Genomic DNA, 20190 nt, shown 5'->3' with positions numbered 1-20190 from the left:
CGGGCCTGGGCAGCCCGGCAAAGTCAGTGGCAAATATGTCATTTGGGTAAAACTGCCAAATGAAAATGCTGGTACTTTTTTTTTTGTTGTTATAATGCGTAAAGGAACAGCTTTTCTTTGACTTCATCTGTAATCGTGTAGTACTATACTGCTAGCCTTCCAAGATTTACCCCTGGAATATTTCTTGTAAAGCGTGTTTATAGTCACCAGTGTTTTTTTTTAATGACACAATTATACTCGAGCAATCGCATACATTCTTCATTGGCAATGTCATCCACAAATCGTCGACATGAAAAAATAACGGTCGTGATTGGACATTCTTTACTTTGCGCTTCAAAGGTCCGAATAATAAACCTCTGCGGCACGTCAGAAGCCACCCGTAGCATTTCAGAAAGCACGACCTCTACAGTGCCTTTTGAAACCAATGACAGCTTTCACTCTTGTACTTCGTTTCTACTTATTGGAAAGGCTTCAGATTTCAGAGTTGCTTTTAAGGAGAGTGCGCTATGCTTAACTGTCAAGCATTTCAAATATGCTGTTTGAAAGGTAAATCTCAGGGGGGGACACTTGCAAGGGGTATCCCCCCCAGCCTGAATACAAGGGGGGTCAGGACTCCCCTGACCCCCCTATGATTTACGCCACTGCTCTTCTCTGTTTTTGTCACCCCTACCTTCGGTTAATGTGTCAGACATGTCACGCACGGCTCGTGTGCGACAGTCGGCACGCTCTCAGGAATCGCTACATCATGACTGCTGTCACCCTGTGGCATAGTGTTTCATCCTAACACAGATACAACATGCAGATTATCTCATCGCTAGTAGAGTAGGCAAATGTACGGCCAGGCACACACTTGAAAGGTTTTACTTTTAACATATCCAGTCTGTAAAGTTGTGTGCACTCCAGGCGGAGACGACTTCACATAAATGTGTGTCCTCAGTCCTGTCTTGTGGACTCCTTGTGATAAAGCCATTGTCATCAGAATTAACACATTTATGGATGTCCTTCTTCACACATAGGCAACTTCACTTAAAGAAGGACACTGTGCCTGAAAACCTTTTTTAAAAATTATTTATCGATTTAGATGAAACTCACTGAGTTTATGTAAGTAGAACCTCGTTCTACTTACATTAAAAATAACCCAATACAGCTGTGTGTAATACGTTCCGGTTAATACGTTCCCGGAAAATACGATTATTCGGCAGCAACGTTCAGCACCACGGAAAACTGCGGTCGTATGATACGTTTTGTACTCAAACTCCTATTCAGGCGCGCAAAAAGGGCCCTCTCATGTACTTGTGAAGCGCGAAGTGGCCGCCGCGCGGCGACGGCAGCTTCTCTGCAGTGCCTTTCCCCCCCTCCGCGCTTTCTCTGCTTTGCACAATTGCCCCCTCCTCGTCTCTTCCGAACTGCTCGATCGTCCCCTCCGTGTCTTCCCCGAATTGCTCGATTGCCGCTCTCTGTCAACCACACACCGACCCAAAGGCAGGCGGCGACGCTGGCCGTCAAAATCTTCAAACGGCTTGCCGCGGAAACGCACATGCCGTCGCCGCATTGCCACCGCTGCACAACACGCCGCGACTTGTAACCATAGCAACGCCGCCAGTGTGCCCAGTGAATATGGCCGATAATTTCCCCCACACTTTTCTCCCGGAGCGCATTCGTTTTTGGGTTGCTGCTCCCGGCGCAATTCCAGTTGGCGAATTTCTCTGGCTGGGCAATTCTGCCTACCAGTGGGTCGTCAGAAGCTGCCAGAAAAGATTTGTTCTGGAAGATATCTGGAAAGTTTTTGGTTATCACACGCCAAAACAAGACTATGCGCACTCGCCGCCATCTTTTTGAGGACTCGACAGATCAAAGTGCGGGTGCATGGGGACTTCACCTTCGGTTGCCATTACGCCGGGCGTTATCTTTTAAAGCCCGTTCCGCCGTGCGAGATGGTGCGATTACGAGTGGCGGCGAACATAGCACAGGTCTGAAGTTAAGACAGAACGCAAACTGATCAGCGCGAGGATGCGACGTAGTATGCGATTGCCGCAAACAGCTGTCGCTTTCAGGGACGCTTATCACTTTCGCGAGATTTCGCATATCGTGTTGTACCAAGATTGTTACGTGCACTGCGAAGAGTTGAGCTTGTTAAGCCTTTAGCGGGGCGGATTTTTCTTCACGGATGGGGCAAGTCACGCGTGATCTTGCGAACGTACGTTATCGTATCTCAAATGCGTATGCTCGAGAATATCACTTCTGCTCTTCGGCAAACCTAGCCCCATATTTCCAAAGCGGCAATGCAGAAAGAACCAACGCTCATGCGGCGCAAGGTTTCGTCTGCTGACACGGCGGTAGCGTTTCTTTACGTTTACGCTGGTTGTCACAGAGTTCGATTTTGCAATATTCGGGTTGTCTCGGGATTTCAATACACGTGACCACAACGTTATTTTCGGTCACGACCGGAACTAGCTGGCTGACCTCTGGCTGCCAGCGAGATGCCAGGAGTTCGAAAATCGAAGAGTCCCTCCATGTCTTTTGAGAAATAAACGTTTTTTGCCCTTGCACCCCAATATGGCCTTGTCAGCCTCAATTTTTACTGGATTCGGATCGTACGTTTTCCCGGATCATACGTTTAATTCCCGCGTTTTTTTTCGGAAACGTATCAACGAGGTTCTACTGTTTTAGTATTTGTGTGCTGATTTCAAATATGCAATTAATTTTTCAAATATTATCCATTCCACATGACATTGTGGGAGCTATAGTTTGCCTAGACTGAGAGAATTACAAACTAAATAAGCACATCAGAATAATCTGGAAAGATAACTGTATGCAAGAAAACAAGAACCGACGTTCTAGACCTGTTTGAATGAAAGTTATAGCGTGTTGAACATTCATGACTGAAATCCCAGCTTGACATAGACTCGCTTGCGAATCTTCAACATAACATAACTTTTGTTCAAATGGTTTCAGAACATTCATTCGTGTTTTCCTTCATATGGTTCTTATCCCAGGTCATTCTTACGTGCTTATTTATTTTGTAACACTCTCAGTTAAGGCAAACTCTTGCTCCCAAAAACCATATGAAATGTTTGACACAGTTGAAACCCTTTATAAGACACACGCGACGAGGAGCAGTTCTTGTATCTTACATGAGGTGTCTCTCATAAGCAGGGTACCACATTCTCATTGTCTGACCAACTCCTGTTTCGCTGTTGGCACACTGTGTCTCCTATACAAAATTGTCTTGTGGCTTCGAACGAACTGGGCAGCGCCACTCCATCCACAGGCTTCTATCCACAGCCGCCGACGTCACAGCCTGCTCCGGTCACGACACGCTCGGGACGTCTGGTACGCCTCCCAGATTTCTACAGACCCTGAGGGCTCTGCACTACGCGGGGGGGGGGGTGATGTGGCGACACACTGCGCATAAACCGGTGCAGCCTCCGCCTCGTCACTATCTAGCCCAGCGTGACAAGGTTACATGCTACACCACGCCTCCGATAAGGGACAGCGCCACCGCAGCGTCACCGGAGGCTTACGTCACCGACGGTGGCTATAAAACCGAGCTGTCAAGCTCGGAAGTGCCCCTTCCTTCCTTCGCTACCCGACTGAGCGCAGCGTCGGTATGCTCGCCCCGCTGCTGCTACTACGCTAATACAGTCTAACCCACTTATAACGATCCCACATATAACGATCTATCGGTTATAACGACCGTATTCGGTGCACTTACGATTTTCCTATGCTAACCATTGAAGCTGCGTCCAGATATAGCGAACATTTTTCAAAGCCTCCTACTTTTACAACGAACACTTCAGACACGGTCGCGGTAAAAATATGGGGCATATGAAGCGAAAAAAAGTTAAAACATGCCTTCTAAAGCGTGACAGGGGCGCGCGCTCGCGCGTGCCCCGCTCCAGTTTACTCGCGACGAAGATACCCACGATCGGCGAGCACCGCACGCAGATTTCGGACGCTGCGAGCGACGTCACACACTTTCCAGGCGTTTCTTCAGTGGTAGAATGGCAGTGAGGGAAAAAAAATACTAGGCAGCTTGAAGCCTTGCGGTTAGCTTTCGCACAGTAACCTTTCCTGACGCCGTTGTCTGCACCTACGACCGCCTGCGATGAGGAACGCAAGAAGGCATAAATGCAAAAAGTGATAACCCCGATAACTTTCTATCGCAAAAAGGTTCACTGCGTCCCTAATCTCGTCGACGCCACAATGTGCCGCGAAAAGTCGTCCGTCTTTTCGGTAACGGCAGAGACCGGTCGATCGGTGATTACGACATCCGCGCGATTGCGGCGATGCCTTCGCGGATAAGCATCAGAAAAGAGCGAAGGCGAGGTGGCGGCCGTCGATGAACGTGCCATTATCAGTGATGCTACCGAGGACTTCTGATTTGGAGCAATTTTTGGAGCAGCAAAATTTCCGTTTTGGAGCACTTTGGAGCAGCAAAATTTTCATCTTGGAGCACTTTGGAGCAGATAATTTTGCATCTGGGAGCACTTTGGAGCAGCGAATTTTATATCCTGGAGTGCAATACAGAAGCATATTGCATTAACATTCAAGCACCTGAGTATTATTATGGGGCTCTTATGAAGGCTAGAAATATTTTGATTCATTGCAAATCTCATGGAAAAAATCATCTCAGGAGCATAGGCGTGCGCACAGGGGGGGGGGGGCAGGGGGGGCGGCCGCCCTGCCCCCCCTAATCACCTAAGAGGGGGGGGGGGGCGCAAAATCTGACCCGTACATTGACCCTTGCGATAGCAATTATATGGACACTCTCGGCGGATTTTTGCCGTCGCCGTTGCCGTAACTTTCCGTATAAAGTCCAAATTAATAACATCACCACGCGCATTCTAGCCGCGGGTAAAAGCTCGCGAGCGCTGGCGACGAACGCGGCTGAAGCGGAGATTAAACTAGCCGGCCGTCTGTCTCCGCCGCACGGACAGCGCATGAGATAACATCTTCCCGCGTGCGGGCCTGCCGTCGATTGCTCATCAAACAGAGAGGAAACGCCCCGCCCGTCTTTCGTAAGGAGCATGAAGGGACGCCAGGGGAGCGGAAGGGGGGGGGGGCATCGTTCGAAGGGCGCAGTCGCTTGCGCGCGCGCTATCTCGAGGCAGCAGGAGACGGCTCGTAAACTTGCTGTGCTCTCAACGCTTACTTCGCGTTTAGAGAACTCAGAGCAAGAAAACGCTTCGGTTCTTGGAGGGTCCATATTCCCTTAAACCAGCGTTTTGTTGAGTTACGCGAGATCGGATCCAAAAGAGTTAGCTGCTAGTCTTACTTCGTTTCACAATACATTTTTTTGGTATCGCATTCGTTGCTTCGCTCTTAAGCGAAACTTAGTTTTTTAAATGCGAATGCATCTGTTGCTTCGCTCTTAAGCGAAACTTAGTTTTTTAAATGCGAATGCATCTGTTGCTCTCCCATAGCAACAGATGCGGGCGCGCGCGCTTATCCTCGCCCCTAGCAACCGGAGCATGTGGTGCGAGAGAGTGTAGGAGAGGGTAGGTGCAGTGCTTCGCCGCTCCTTCTCTCGCCGTTCGCTCTCTCTCCTCCCTGCGCCACCGCCTCAATGCAGTGCGTTTGAAACGCGTTTGTAGCGTTTGTGCTGCCTTGGCACAGCCTGAAAACAGCGCGTTCTAAACGCGTTTGTGCTGCATTGAAGGCGGTGGCAACATTCCTGAGGTGATTACGAACGCACGTATAGCTTTCGTTGAAAGAGGCGCCCTAAAGGGAGACACTTGAGCGCGTCGATGTGTCCAGCTTTACGCCATTAAAATTACTACGCCATGTACTCTCGGCGCAAAAAATGCATTCGCATTTCCTCACGATTCCCTTCGGGGAGGTGGGGGCATTTTTTTAACCGTTAGCTATTGACCCCCGAAAGCGAGGGGCGGACGTGTAACATGGCGTAACCGCTTCACTGCGGGCCGTCAGCGACGGGCCCGCTACTGACAGCTGCGCATTTGCGGCTGCTCCGACCAGGGGATGTGATTTTACTAATGAGATGACATTTTTTAAAAAGCAAGCAAAAAATTCGAATTGGAACCCTATAGCACGTGAGCTCGAAAGGGCAGGGCCTTTTAGGGGGTATTTACCGCAGAGTGATTACAAACTCGGACGTGCTGGCGGAAGGAATTACGAAAAAGCGGTTCTGGATGAAGATCCATGGATAAAGTATATCTGAGGAAAAGTGTCAACGCGTTTCCATCGTTCGTGTGCTCTTTCCATAAACGCGAAGCAAGGAAAATTCGATATTGTCCCATATATCTACTGCGAGCGATCCCAGATTTCATTCCGCGATGTCCGGAAACAGAAGTGACAGACATTTTAGCGGCACTCATGTGGTTATTACTGAACATTGCTTTCCTTACGTGCCGTGCGACGCTTGAAACGAGCTATCAGCAGCGTTTCTGGAACAGACGACGTCCGCCGATGAATCGCCGTCGCACTTTCTCGCTACCGATAGGCCTAGACGTCACGAGCCTCTGCGGAGAGCGCGTTTTGCTGTCGAGCCGACTTGCAGAACAGAAGCTGCATCGGCACCGTGCATGGCATCGTGGCTTACTCGGAACGCACGCGCGAGCGCTATTTATTCAGCGGAATAATTATTGGTCCATGATTGCGACTTTATTGGCAGCCCCAAGATCGACCTGCACATGTTCTGACGCGCCGGCGGTGCGATTGCCGGTGATAAGACGCCCCCAAACCCGAGACTTTGGCGCAGTTTGGCGCAAAATTCGTCGATATTATCAGGATGGCGCAGTAAATACAATTTGGCGCACTTTGGCGCAGTTGGCGCAGGAGTGGAACCACTGCATTATGCCTTATAGCCGACAACCTTATCACAGTCATCTATAGATATCTGCTCAGCTGCGCGTGTGGACACTGCGGATTGACGGCGGTACGGGCGCGCCATGCTTACCGCCGCGTCGTGCGAGACCGCTTTAAAGTGCGCGTCGCTTTGTAGAAACGAAAGTAGCTCGCTGTTGAGCGGCGCGGGCACCGAGAACCGTCGATGCACTGACAGCAAGCGTATACTGCGTGTTTGACTAGGTGACAACTGAAGTGCGCCGTGCATCGTCGTGCAGGGCCGCGAGAGCATCGCGGAGAAGTAGAGTGCGCGTTGCTTGGAAAATGCTTGTTTTCGCTGCGTTGAACGAAGAGGCTAGTCGCCGCACCCGTGCACGGTCCTGAGTGAAGCAAGCACGAAGAACGTACAAACGCGCACATTCGGCATACAACAAGCGGCCCGGCAGAGACTCCGCGACCCGAGTAGGCGACGCTCTGCACGCAACTAGCCAGGGATGATCGGCTCCACGTCGCGGTACCGCGCTTCTGTGAAACGATGTCAGCTCATTGCAAAGGCGGTTAATTCACTCGTGAGCACGCAGCCGGCGTCACTTCACGACGCGAAAAGGCTTAGCTCGTCACCGAAGGGGTTGTTAGCACTTTATTAAAAGTGCACAAAGGAAAAAAAAAAACGGCTTGGCCGCTAAGCGCACGTTTTTAAGGGCGAGTCCATATACAACGAACTACTGATATAACGACCACTTTTCGCGACACTTTCGAGTTCGTTATAAACGGGTTCGACTGTAAACAGTTGTTACATTTTATGTTGGGATGCGTCCTTCCATCGACACGGCATCCCACAATCTGTACACACGTGTCTCTTATAAAGGAGTTCAACTGTATTTTATAGACTACATACTATTCTAGAAAAATAATTACACATTTGAAATCTGTGCACAAATATACATCAGCAAATATCACCTCTATTGATAAAGAATTCAAAAAAATTTTTCAAAACCTATGTACCCTTTATATTTTATGTGAATTTGTGTATCTCTGACAACAATGTTTTTGAATAATGAATGATTTTCACCGGTCCCATGATATTTGTTATACTGAGATTTCACTCCACAAGGGTTTCTCAAACGGCCGCTCAGGAAAACGTCCACCACACCTGACTCATCAGCTGTAGTCAGCAAGCATTCTGGGGCCGTCTCTTCGTATTCCGTCAACTCTTGTTCGATCAGGTACACCTCGCACTGGGCGCTCATCTGGTGCTCCTGGAACCAGTAAAAAGTAGCAACAGTTTGCACAACCAGTCAATGATAAAACTATATCATGTATTGAATTTTGCCACCACAAATCTTATAGGGTCACTGACGAACTTTTTGAACACGATGAGGAAATGTCCACAATCTGTGGGCAATGCTTTCATGGACGTGTGAACCAAATATTATTTGGATGCTTGCAGCAGGGTGCCGACACTCGCATATACTAATATTGCTCACTTTCTCCCATTGCTTTTGAGGCCCCCTCGCTTTTGCTACCGCCACCGACATCACAGACGGGGCGATACGCCAGGTATTGGCCGATTTTTCTTGAAAATGAATTACACCAAAGCAAAGGCTTGTTCACACATACGCGCGCCTCCAATATTTTAGCAAACAGGGAAACAACAGTCACTAGCCCACCTTGCTCACCCTGTCACCGCTACTTTGTCACATGCTAACCTTTAATGGTTACCGTAAGTGCAATATGGAATGGGCACAAACAATCGTAACTGCACAAAGCAACTAAAGGGCAGACTAGAGTGAGAACTGATCAGTCAAGTTTAGAGCTGTGCGAATAGCAAAATTTCGGGTGCGAAGCGAATTCGAATATTTCTCCAAATGTATTTCTCGAATATTTCTCGAATACTTCGAAGCGAAATTGCAGAACAAAAGTTGGAGAGGATTCCTAAGCATATTCTTATGAGATAGCAACATGAAAGTGTTTCTTTTCGCTAGGTTGATGAAGCACTGGCGGGGCGGTGTTTCATAGTTGTCTTATAAAGTATGAGGCAATGTAGAGGCCGAATTGTATTTATGTACATGATTTGGTGCAACCAAAGTGTTGCTGACAACAGTTTACACGTGATAGACAAAGATGCCATTTCCTCAGCCTCTCCTCCTCTTTCAACTTCTGTGGAAGCCCAACTGATGTGGCGGACAAGGGTGTGCTCCCCTCAAGTCCGGAGTTCCAAATCTGCCTCGTAGATGTCGATATTTGTAGCGCCTGCAAACCGTTCTGTCAGCTACATGATAGCGATGCTATCAGGATTGTACTGATCATTGTCCTCCTTTCCAGTGTATTATTTGTGATCTAAAAAGGTGGAAGCCGGTACCAATTTTGTATGTTGCGTGCTTACCTTTTTCTTTCTTTTTCGTGTTATCTTTTTTAATTTTTTTTTTTCAGCGTGTGCACATGTGACTGAGACATGTGCACTCATTAATAATGTAGGTCCACTAGCGTTATTATTTTGTACCATGATATTTTTGTAATCCTATCTATGCAACTGTATAATTATGTGAATACTATATAATGTTTGTCGACACTTTTCAACCCACTCCTGTAAAAATCCCTGACGGGAGTGACAGTAGTGCTAAATAAATAAAAAATAAAATATAAGAACATCTGAAATTTTGGATGCTAAAAAGCTTCGGCATACGATTTTTCGGACTTTCTGCCCAAATTTCAGGTCCCAAACAGCATTAATAAAGCCCCCAACTCTGCCACATTTTTCATCTCCATGTACCAGCATTTTTTCAGTTAATACATGTGTGACTGTAGCAGAGCTTGAAAGGCAGCTTTGCCGCAATACGGGAGTGTAATGAGGTGAAGCATGTTGAAACTCTAGGGACCACTTCCTATGGGACGTTGTGTCTTGGCTAAGTTCGACCGTAACGGAGCTTGAAAGGCAGCTTTGCCGCAATACCGGGGTGTGATGAGGTAAATCATATTGAAAGTCTAGGGACCACATCCAATGGGACGTTGACTGTGTATTGACTAAATTCGACCGTAATGGAGCTTGAAAGGCAGCTTTGCCGCAATACGGGAGTGTAATGAGGTGAAACATATTGAAAATCTGAATGGGTCACTTTCAATCGGATGTTGACTGTATTTGTCTTTGGGAAATTCGAATAGTTCGAATAATAAAATTCCAGTGCGAATTGAATCGAATAGCAAACACTATTAGAAAAATATTCGAAATTTCGAATATTCGCACACTCCTAGTCAAGTTCTTTTCTTGCTTTCTACAATTACTACATAGAACGTTTGACTAACTAGCCCGCTGCAAAATTTTCCTTGAAGAAAAACGAAAAAAGCAATAGGCTGGGGACTGCTATTGGTGACACCTCAGTTGAGAGAGGAAATGTGCCAAGAGAAAGGTAAACCTCACATTCTTTATATCGCATTTACCGTATTTTCCAGTGTATAAGACGCACTTTTTTTCCTGATATTTTCGCTGGTGCGTCTTATATACACAAAAAATCATGCGATTCTATGAGACCAATATGCCAATATTTCATTTGCGAGTATGATAAACTGAGCGCGAGAGCATTCGTAAAAAGATCTTTAATCTTGTTATAAAAATGAAGCAGGTGTGGTCTTAGATGTCAGCTACTTGCTGTTCAAGCAGTGCGGCGACCATGGAGATTACGGCCACACTAAAAGCCACCATCATCACGTGCACTATTGTACTATTCGAATTGTTTGTTCTTAAACGAATCATTAAGCCCATGGAACTGAGGCAATAAATAAAAAAGGGCCCCACAACGTTTCATTGTAACGTTGTAGCGCGTGCAATGCCAGTTAAAAAAAACACTTCATTATCATCATCATCAGTTTCTGCATGAGACGTCACTCCAGTCTTGCAGTAGTCGCAGCTTCCGGCTTCTGGTTGCCACTTACGTTTTGTATGCGTGCATATAGGTGTCAAACGTGCGGCACGATTGTTGTTTATGTGTTCATAAGCCAAGCCTCATATGTGTTCATGCCAAGCCTCATAATGCCATAAAGGCAATGCTAACGAGGTGCTCCAAGATGCTTACAATGCCACGTAAAAGAGTTACTCAGAGTCCGACAACAGCAACCCCGTGATGCTGCCAACCGAGGTGGAAGAACTTTTGACAGGGCATCGGAAGATGTAGCATCGAATCCAGAGGAATAAATGTTGGTTTTCTGTGCCTCAGCAGCATTATTTACAAGTTTTATACTGCTGCTTACAGATATTCAACGCCGTGCATGGCTGTGTTTTATCATGTTGAGAGAGTTGACTTAGGTGCGTTTTATATATAATTTTTTTATTTTTTTGGCAAAAGCCATTAAAAGTAGGGGGTGCATCTCATACAAAGGTGCGACACCGGAAACTACAGTATTTGAATCAAGGCCAACCCCCAAAATCTGGAAGAAAAGAAAATATCGCTGAACTTGCATATATATCGAACCCACATATAGCGAATTATTATGTATATCAAACAGCTGTAAACTCCTCTTCAGTTTATTTTCGATGCATAAAATATTTTATATATCAAATTACCTGTATATACGTAGAACTCTTTTGTGATCCCTTTAGGATTCGATGTACATATCCAGGTTCAAGAATATTAACTTTCCCAAAATGTAAGCTGAATAAAGAAGAACAAGCTACACTGTCAAGATCTTCTGCAATGCTCACATTACGAGATCGGTCAGAATTTTGTCCTATGCCACCAAGACCCAACCCAGTTTGCTACCTAAGTGAAGTAAACTGAAGACATCAAAGTAGACTTTACAAGCGATGCCCAGAATGTTCGTGACCTCTTTCATTGGATTGATCTTTGTCGTTGAGCACATTGCTGCTTCCCTTTCTGTCTCAATAATATGAGCAAATCTTTTTTGCATTGACGTTTCTGCATTCTCTGCTGTGTCTGGTGGCTGCAGCCAAGCCTAAGCTCAAATCTAAGCCAATCAGCAACTTTTATGCAGAATATTTTTAAGAGGTATCAATCTACTAACAAGCAAGCACAGTGTTTCTGTTCTTTTTGGATACTTACGAAAACATTTCTTCAGACACATATGCTTTGAAAGGCATCAGATATCCTTAGTAGAACTTGCTGCTGGGTTAGTTGTGGATGTATACGTGTGAATGAGTGAGTGCTAAGCTGCACCTAATTACATAGGAGGGGCTTGTTTATTTGTTAGACACAACCAAATGAATCGAACAGACTATTAGGCCAGAGAAAGCTTAGAGGACGTTAATTGTTGTCTTCAACTGTAGTGCACTAATTGTGACATAAAGTGAAATTAATTGAAGTGGATGAAAAATCACCCTTTCCGTTGGAAAAATCCCACCGACAGAGAGGGTGATTTTTTTTTCCAGTTCAATTAATTTCAGTTTCATCACAATTAGTACATTACAGTTAAAGACAACAATTAACCTACTCTAAGCTTTCCCTGGCCTAATTGTCTGTTTGATTCATTTGGTTGTACCTAATTACTTCATCACATATGTGTTTGTAACATGTAAGGAGCAGTACAGAGACACTTCTAAGGAAGTTTTTGTGGTTATGCTTGTGACAACAGTTAGACCACGAGAACAGCTTTGCTCGAAAATATTGTGCAGGATTTCTAAGGCGGCCCACCTTGAGCAGGGCTTGGCTCTTAAAGGCCTGGCCGCACCGATCGCAGAGGATGGTGTGCGGGTCGGCATGACGCCTCTCGATGTGCTTGCGGATGTCGGTGAACGTGTAGCCGTAGAAGTCGCACACGCCGCACTTGTAGTCTTTCTGGCCCTTGTGTCGCTTGAGGTGCAGCTCTTTGTTCTTGGCGTGCCGGAACGAACGGTTGCAGATGTTGCACACGTGCTTCGGCTCCTCGTGGATCAGCATGTGCTTGGTGATGTCCGACCGCTCACAGCCCCTGCGGCAAAGTACAGGCACCACCCCCTTGCAATAATTCAGTTCAGCTGATTTTATGTCTTACCTGGACATGGTACTTAAAATTTCTTTTTTCTTTAGATTCTTGATTTATTTTGATGGAACTTGCTGAGTTTATGTATATTTGTGTGTTGATTTACTAAACATGCATTCATTTTTCTAGTATAATGTGTAGTTTTTAAATTAAAAAATATTTTATGTGCCTCTTAAGGAGCAAAATTTTTCCTGACTGAAGCTGACTTTACAGAGTGCAATAACAAAATAAGTATTCATCAGAATGCATTATTATTGCAGTAATAGATTCTCTTGGACATCTAGATCAGGAAAAAAATGTTTCAGAAAGTCTATTTCTTTAGTGATAATTTGGCCCAGAAGACCGGTGTCCCCCCTTAAGTATGCATGCAATGCTGTTACAGATGCTATGGACACAGTAGTAAAACAAACAGTGCAGGCCTAGGTGTGGGCCACTGACCTGTAATCACAGCGGGGACACTTGAGTGGCTTGTTGGGGTTGTGGGTGCGGGCGTGTCGCTTGAGGTGGGCCTTGCGATTGAACTTCTTGCCACACAGAGAGCACTCGAAGAGCACCTCGGCCGGCATGTGCACCATCTTGAGGTGCATCTTGAGGATGTACGGGTCCTTGTAACGCTTGTTGCACACAGGGCAGGTGCAAGCACCCGGCTGTGTGTGCCGTGCCATGTGGCGCCGGATGGCATACGCCTGAACAAGACGACAACGAAAGAGCATTTTGTTTAGAGTGAACCGTACCCTCCGTCAACGCCAAAAGTAAACAACAAATCATTCATTCAAGACTACTTCATGTATTTAGCAGCAAGAGGTCATTCCAATTGGGAAATGGAGGTTGAACTACCAAACTTATAATTTTGTGCCAAGAACTACGTACTAGTACCAGTGAGCCAGTGAGATGTAAAAAATTCCTAAATTTTTGAAGTTTTATTTTAGTGATTGCAGCACAGAGAGAGTACTTAAGTACTGACACAATTTTTTGGAACGCGAGTTTACTCTGCCATACAAATCTCCTGTATACAGAGACGGCTCTGAGCAAGTGTGAAGCTCAGCAAATGCTGATAAGATATTTTATTTTGATATTAAAGTCAATTTTCCCACGGCGCACCTACCAACGTCGACACTACCTTGACGTCAGGCAACAGTACTAATTCTGGTGATTTCACCCAGCAGTCTGGCTAGTTGTGATGACGCCAGGTACCAAAACTTCCAAGATGGCCACTAGTGCATCACCAACAGAGCCACGGTGCAGAGCGGCAGCGGAAACGTCTCGATATCTCATGCAAGCATGTAACTAGAAGCTCATACTGTTAAAGATATTCCCGTTCGCCCCAGCTGACGCGGGGTCGCTGGCCGACACTTGCCTGCCTACGGGAAAGGTTGGGTCTCCAGCGTACATGTTCTGGAAACAGGACAATGGACAGGACCAGACTTGCTCTTGCTGAACCGGACGGCGCGGCCGACAAGAACGTGAAAGAAGGAAAGAGAGAGTGGCCGGCGCGGGGGAACTTGGCGGCCGATGAGAGACGAGAGACACAACCGAACAACGGAGGATGAAAGATCCTCAGCTCCCTAACCCCAGTTGTAAATAATGTAACTAAACTCCCGGTATCATTTAGAAACCTCAGCGTCATCGAGTTACTGATAGCGAACCTTTTCATACATACTGCGTTGTGACGTCAGAGTACAGTAGGAACCGAAACTAGCTTTTAAAAGCACACTATAATTACTTTTTCATGGTGCATTCATGCTTAGGAGTACATTTTTTAGGCTCTTGAGGGCTTGGCCTTTCATTTGACGAAAAAAAAAACAAAGTTTTCATGTCAGTAGCCCTTTAAAACTTGCCAAGTTGAGTTTACGGTTTCTTAGCTGCTGCGGTGGTACAGTTGCTACAGTGCTCAGCTGCTGGCCCAAAAGTTGCGGGTTTGATCCCCGCCATGATGGTCACATTTCAATGGAGGTGAAGTACTTGAGGCTCGCATGCTTAGATTTAAGTTATGTTAAAGAACACAAGTGGTAGAAATTTCTGCAGCCCTCCACTTTGGTGGGCCTCATAATCATATGGTGGTTTCGGCACGTAAAACCCCAGAAATTATTATTACAGTCGACGTCCGATTTCCCGGACCCTCAAGGGACCGCGAAAACGTCCGGAAAATCGGGCAGTCCGGAAAAACGAATGCACGTGAAAACGCACATTTTTGGTAGGTATTTTTCGCTGACGGAGAGGGTCACAGCCGGAGTACAAGATTCCCATAGCAATTCAGCCAATGCATTGTTTAGGTGGCTCTGAAAAGAGCCGTTTATAAAAAAAAAATACGACGTGGCCGGCACTACCTCATAGGTCAGCACTTGGGCGCAAAGAAGTCGCTTATTTTCTTTTGCACGGTCCGCTTGCCCGCGATTATGTCTGCCTCAATTTCAGTCAACGTCATGCTGCCGCTGTACACCAATGACAGTGTCATCAGTGCTCGCGTCAACTCCGTGTCGTTGGCTGTGTAGGAGCTGGCTCTTCGTTCTCGGTGTCGGAGTCATCGGAATCCTCCGTAACTTGATGAATGATTTCGTCATCGGTCAACTCCGCACATAGCTTTGTTCAGGTCTTTGTCAGCGTCGGCGAAGCCCTCAAGGGTTATCTCGGCTGGAATCAACACGCCGCCAGCGCGCAGGTCGTCGAAGGCAACGTCCGCGGATGGCAGTTCGTCATCGTGAGCCTACGAGGTGGCTTTGTGCGCTTCGAAGGCGCGGACGAAGACGAAGGAGCAGTCGGTGCCATTGCTGTAAACGGCGAATCCGCTCGACGAAAAGCGCAGCACGAAACAGCTAGGAACTCGGTGGATGCTGAAGGTCGGGAAACGTGATCACTGAAGGTAGCGCGCAGCAGCAAACGATCAACCGCAGACACGACCGCAGAGCTGACACAGCTGACAAAACAACACGTGAACGAACACAGTGAGGTTTGGCTTGGCTAAGCTACGGCTGGCAACGGATTGACACGTGCGGTTTCGAGGTTACGGCAGCCACGGCGCGGTGCGGCGTTGCTGCTGATGCGAGTATGGTGGGGTGGTGGGTTCAAGGATATGAAAACGAAAACAACCAAAATGGCGGCGTCGGTGGTGACTTTGGGTCGGCGGTTAACAGTAAAAAGTCCAGGAAATCGGATGGCGAAGGCTACAGTCAAACCTCGTTAATACGTACCCGCTTTAAACGTACTAGCGGTTAAAACGTAGTTGCGACGAATCCCCGACCGAGTCCCATAGAGCCCAATGCATTCGCTGACCGCTTAAGCCGTAGTGGTTCGCCCTATGCCTACCGGTTAGTGCGTACCCTGCGTATCGCGATAACTTTTTGTGCCATAAAATTTTATACTGCGCCGCTCAACTTCCCGACGCCAGAATGTGCCGCCAAAGGTCTTCCGCCTTTTTGAGAAGTGCGCAGATCAGTCGATCCCCGATTCCGACTTCCGCGCGATTGCGGCGACGCCTTTGCGGGTAATAAGCATCGGGAAAGAATGAAGGCGAGGTGGCGGCCACCGACGAACGCGCCGACATGACTTATCGCCGACAACCTTATCACAATAAGCATCTTCAGCTATCTGCTCGGGCACGCATGCGGCGCAGCGCTACTTTTTAAGCCTACTGCACGCTTTTATTAGGCGACAACCTGAACGCGCTGGGCCGCCGATCGCTGCCGCTTCGTTGTGCGCGGCCGTCTTCAAGGCTGAAGTTGAATTGATGGCACAAATGCTCGGGCAGGGACGAAGAACTTCAGCCATGTACCAACTAGCCTACTACTACGCTACTACGCCGTCATCAGGCGCGCACCGCTTTGTAGAAGCGAAAGCAGATCGCTGTTGCGTAGTTAGCGTTGCGGGTCTCGGGCGCCGAGAAACCTCGCTGCATTGACGCTATCACACTAAACGCACGTGTACAATACAGCAAGCGTAGCGCGGTTGTAACCATACTGCTCGCTTTCATTAGGCGACCACCCAACGCGCCTCCGTCCGCTGCCAGGACCGCTAGAGCATCGCGGAGTGCGCATCGCTTGCATGAAGCTCGTCATCGCTGCGTTAACCGAACAAGCTACTCGCCGCATCTGTGCACGATCTGGAGCGAAGTGGGTACGAACAACATTCCCACGATAAATGCGCGCGTGCGGCACAGCAAGCGGCCCGGTAGTGACGGCGTGAGCCGAGTAGGCGATGCGCTGCACGCAACTAGCCGGGAGACGATCGGCTCCACGCGGCCGTATCGCGTTTCACTGGAACTGTGTCAGTTTTCGTTTAGTAGCATATCGCGGTTAGGCGCACGCACATATACCGCGGAAAGCAGACACTGTCCGTTCTGTCGCTATGTCCGTCACTGCGTTGACCGCGTATCCCGGACCCTGCAATAGTTTCGAAATGCTCTTCGGCGTCGCCACTACGCGCTATCGGGCGGTCGTGCGAATGTGCCAGGATCTTTTCTCCACTTTGGCAAAAAGAAAGAAAAGGCTTTGCGGTGGGTACTTTAGGCAATATTTGCTGTGGCACTCTATTTATTTGCTGGCGGCGATGGCGTACGCTAGGAGATGCAAATTTGTACTTGGTGTTTAATGCGTACTACCGTTTAGTGCGTAGTTATGCCGCGTTCCCGGCAGGTACGTATTAACGAGGTTTCACTGTATAAGCGTCCGGAATTTCGGACTTTTTAATACATTGACTCTACGGGGAACTTGACGGTGCCACAGATGAGTCCGGGAAATCAGGCATGTCCGGAATTTCGGGCGTCCGGGAAATCGGACGTCGACTGTATTATTATTTTTTATGTTTCCTTAGATGCTGATGTGGTCCATCTTTATGAATTGAGAAATAACAAGGACCGATCACATGTTGTCAAATATGATAATTTATAGTATGTGGGAACATTGAGGTGGATTGGCCCTCTGGCCTCTTGTGTTTTTCTTCCGGCTTATCAAGTTTCCTCTCTTAATAAATGTGGCATTTCGGGAATGGAAGAATGTACCATAAGGCACATATTTTTCTTCTCTTTACTGATCCTCTTGAACAGAGACAAACGAGAGTAATAACGCTCACCTGCTCGGCAATGTGGTCGCAGTAGGGGCAGATGCAGCGGGGATGCTGCGTTCGGTAGTGAACAATGAGCGTGTCGCGTGACAAACAGACGTGGGGGCAGCGGCGACAACGCACCACAGAGTCTGCGTGCGAACCCAGCAGGTGCTCCTGCAGTTGCTGCACGTAGCCCGCCTGGAACTCGCACGCTGGGCACTGCAACTGTTGCTGCTCCTCCGCAGATCCACCTGCGTGAAAATGACTCATCGCATCAGCTTGTTGGACAACTCTATTCCTGATTCTCATTTGACAGGCTATGCGCATGCGACCATTCGCTCATTCACCAATCTGTGTAATCTATGAATCCAGTTACCCATCACTCTGGTGCAATTTCTGTTTCAGTTGTGAGTGTGAGGGAGCCTTGAAAAGAAATAAACAAGAAGAGTTCTTGTTCCCGGGTGAGTTGGTGCCTATGTTTGCTGAACATGTTATCTGTGGCGCAATGCTTGAAACACGAAGAAAGGACAGAGAAGGGATAGAGGAGCGCCAACTACCAACAGTTTATTGGTGGTCAAAGCTGGGAAACAAAGTAAACTTCCAAGGATGCGCAGTGGCATGAATGAATTATGCTTTTTTTAATGAACAGCTCACATGATGACGTGTCTGACGTCACGCGTTCATGCCACTGCACATGCTTGGAGGTTTACTTCGTTTTCCAGCTCTGACCATCAATAAACTGTTGGTAGCTGGCGCTCCTCTGTCCCTTCTCTGTCCTTTCTTTGTGTTTCAAGCATTGCACCAGAGATCTATACAGCACAACTGATGTGTCACTGACGCAGGTGGACCCTTTCCTTCTAATGTGAGATGCTTCTAACGGTTCCCTCATTGTTTGGTCTCTGCTTCTGCCAACAATCTTAACTAGTGCGAAACGCAGCACATGATGTGCACCAGAAATTGTGCACCATCACATTTACAAATTATATTGGCATGCTCCCTCAGGCGGTCTAATACACCGTCCACTTTGTCCACTATCTGTCAGCTATCTGAAATATTCTAGAAGTGCTTGGCATCATGAAATAGAGTAAGCCCTATTACATGCAGAATTCACGCAAATTCTCTCTGTGGGAGGGACAGAGATGCCTGTGGACGGAGCTGACACTTTTCTTACGTTGTAACAGAGTATAGTGCATAACGCATTCTTAGCCAATTTATAGAGCTGTCAGTTATGTATATTTTCAATTAACATCCCTCGCATAGCATTTAGCTAAGCAAATAACACGTGCAGCTCAGGCTCAGCAGATAACACACAAATTTGAGACCATGACATCTGATGTTTTCAGCACACCAAGAGCACTGCCTTTGTTTAGAAGACATATTGAGGAGCTTGTTAGGGGTAATGTTAGTATTTCTGCCAATTGCAGTACCAAGAACGTATATTTTTGCAAGCTATTCATGATGCATGCACTCATTCTGAAACCGACATTTTGCACCACGGCTATCAGAATGTCTATGCTATCAGAAACAAGGCTCTTTAGATGGTCCAAAATTTCGCGGTACTTGGGACTTTCAGGAGTGGAGGTTGTGCGTTCCCTGTTCTTAAGTACACATTCCTTAATATTCACAATAGCAGTGAGAAAACAAAATGCAAGTTACCGAAGTGCATGCTAGACAAGCTAGTTAGTTGAACAATCATCAAACATAGTTCCCATCAGCAGGCCCCATGGTGTACTCACCCAACTTTGGAAGCAGCAGAGTGACAAGCTTCTCGGACACAGGAACCACTGTGGCATCGTCAGTGTTTGGGTGGATAGTGACAAGCTTCTCAGGTAAAGGAATCACCGTCGCGTCGTCAATCTCATTCGGGAGGATGGACTCCTCGACAGGCTGCACAATGAGATGGAAACTTCAAATGCAGCACATACGTGAGATGTTCTACTTATTACTTTTTATGGTTAAAGTGAAGGTTAAAGCCCTTTAAAGGTGTATTCACACAATGGACATGATGAAAGGTGCAATTGTCAACCACCCAATCATAGCACAAAGCGACAAGGAAATCCGTACAGATTGCTCAGGACAGACTGATGGGCTAGTTGGTACTGCATAACTCAGAACAGTAGTGCAAAGAATCATATGGACAGCGACAGGCAAAGATGGGACACAGCGCTGTGTCCCGTCTTTACCTGTCGCCACCGTGTGATTCTTTGTGCTGCTGTTCTGAGATATCTCAGGTCCACTTTTTCCCCCTTAATATCAGCTAGAATGTTGGCTACCAGCATTTGTTCTCTCATCCACTTATTTCTCTTGCTGTCCCTTAATTTTATGCCCATCATTTTCCATTCCATTGCATGTTGCGCAGTTCTTAACTTCTTG

At 47.1% G+C, this 20190-nt stretch overlaps 1 protein-coding gene across 1 annotated transcript in view; it reads right to left on the bottom strand.

The window, feature by feature from the left end:
• The window catches only part of LOC119401319 (fibrous sheath CABYR-binding protein), a 57119-nt gene that overhangs the window by 10423 nt on the left and 26506 nt on the right, over positions 1-20190 (bottom strand). The window contains exons 10-14 of the mRNA XM_037668015.2: positions 19554-19704; positions 17845-18068; positions 13219-13466; positions 12453-12729; positions 7964-8069 (exon numbers count right to left, since the gene is read on the bottom strand). Coding sequence (XP_037523943.1) covers positions 7964-8069; positions 12453-12729; positions 13219-13466; positions 17845-18068; positions 19554-19704 — 1006 coding nt within the window. The remainder of the gene's footprint in view (positions 1-7963; positions 8070-12452; positions 12730-13218; positions 13467-17844; positions 18069-19553; positions 19705-20190) is intronic.

The sequence above is a fragment of the Rhipicephalus sanguineus genome, chromosome 8 (genome assembly GCF_013339695.2).
Source record: "Rhipicephalus sanguineus isolate Rsan-2018 chromosome 8, BIME_Rsan_1.4, whole genome shotgun sequence".
NCBI lineage: Eukaryota > Metazoa > Arthropoda > Arachnida > Ixodida > Ixodidae > Rhipicephalus > Rhipicephalus sanguineus.
Note: the sequence above shows the minus strand (reverse complement) of the source record. Positions and strands in the feature narration are given on the sequence as shown.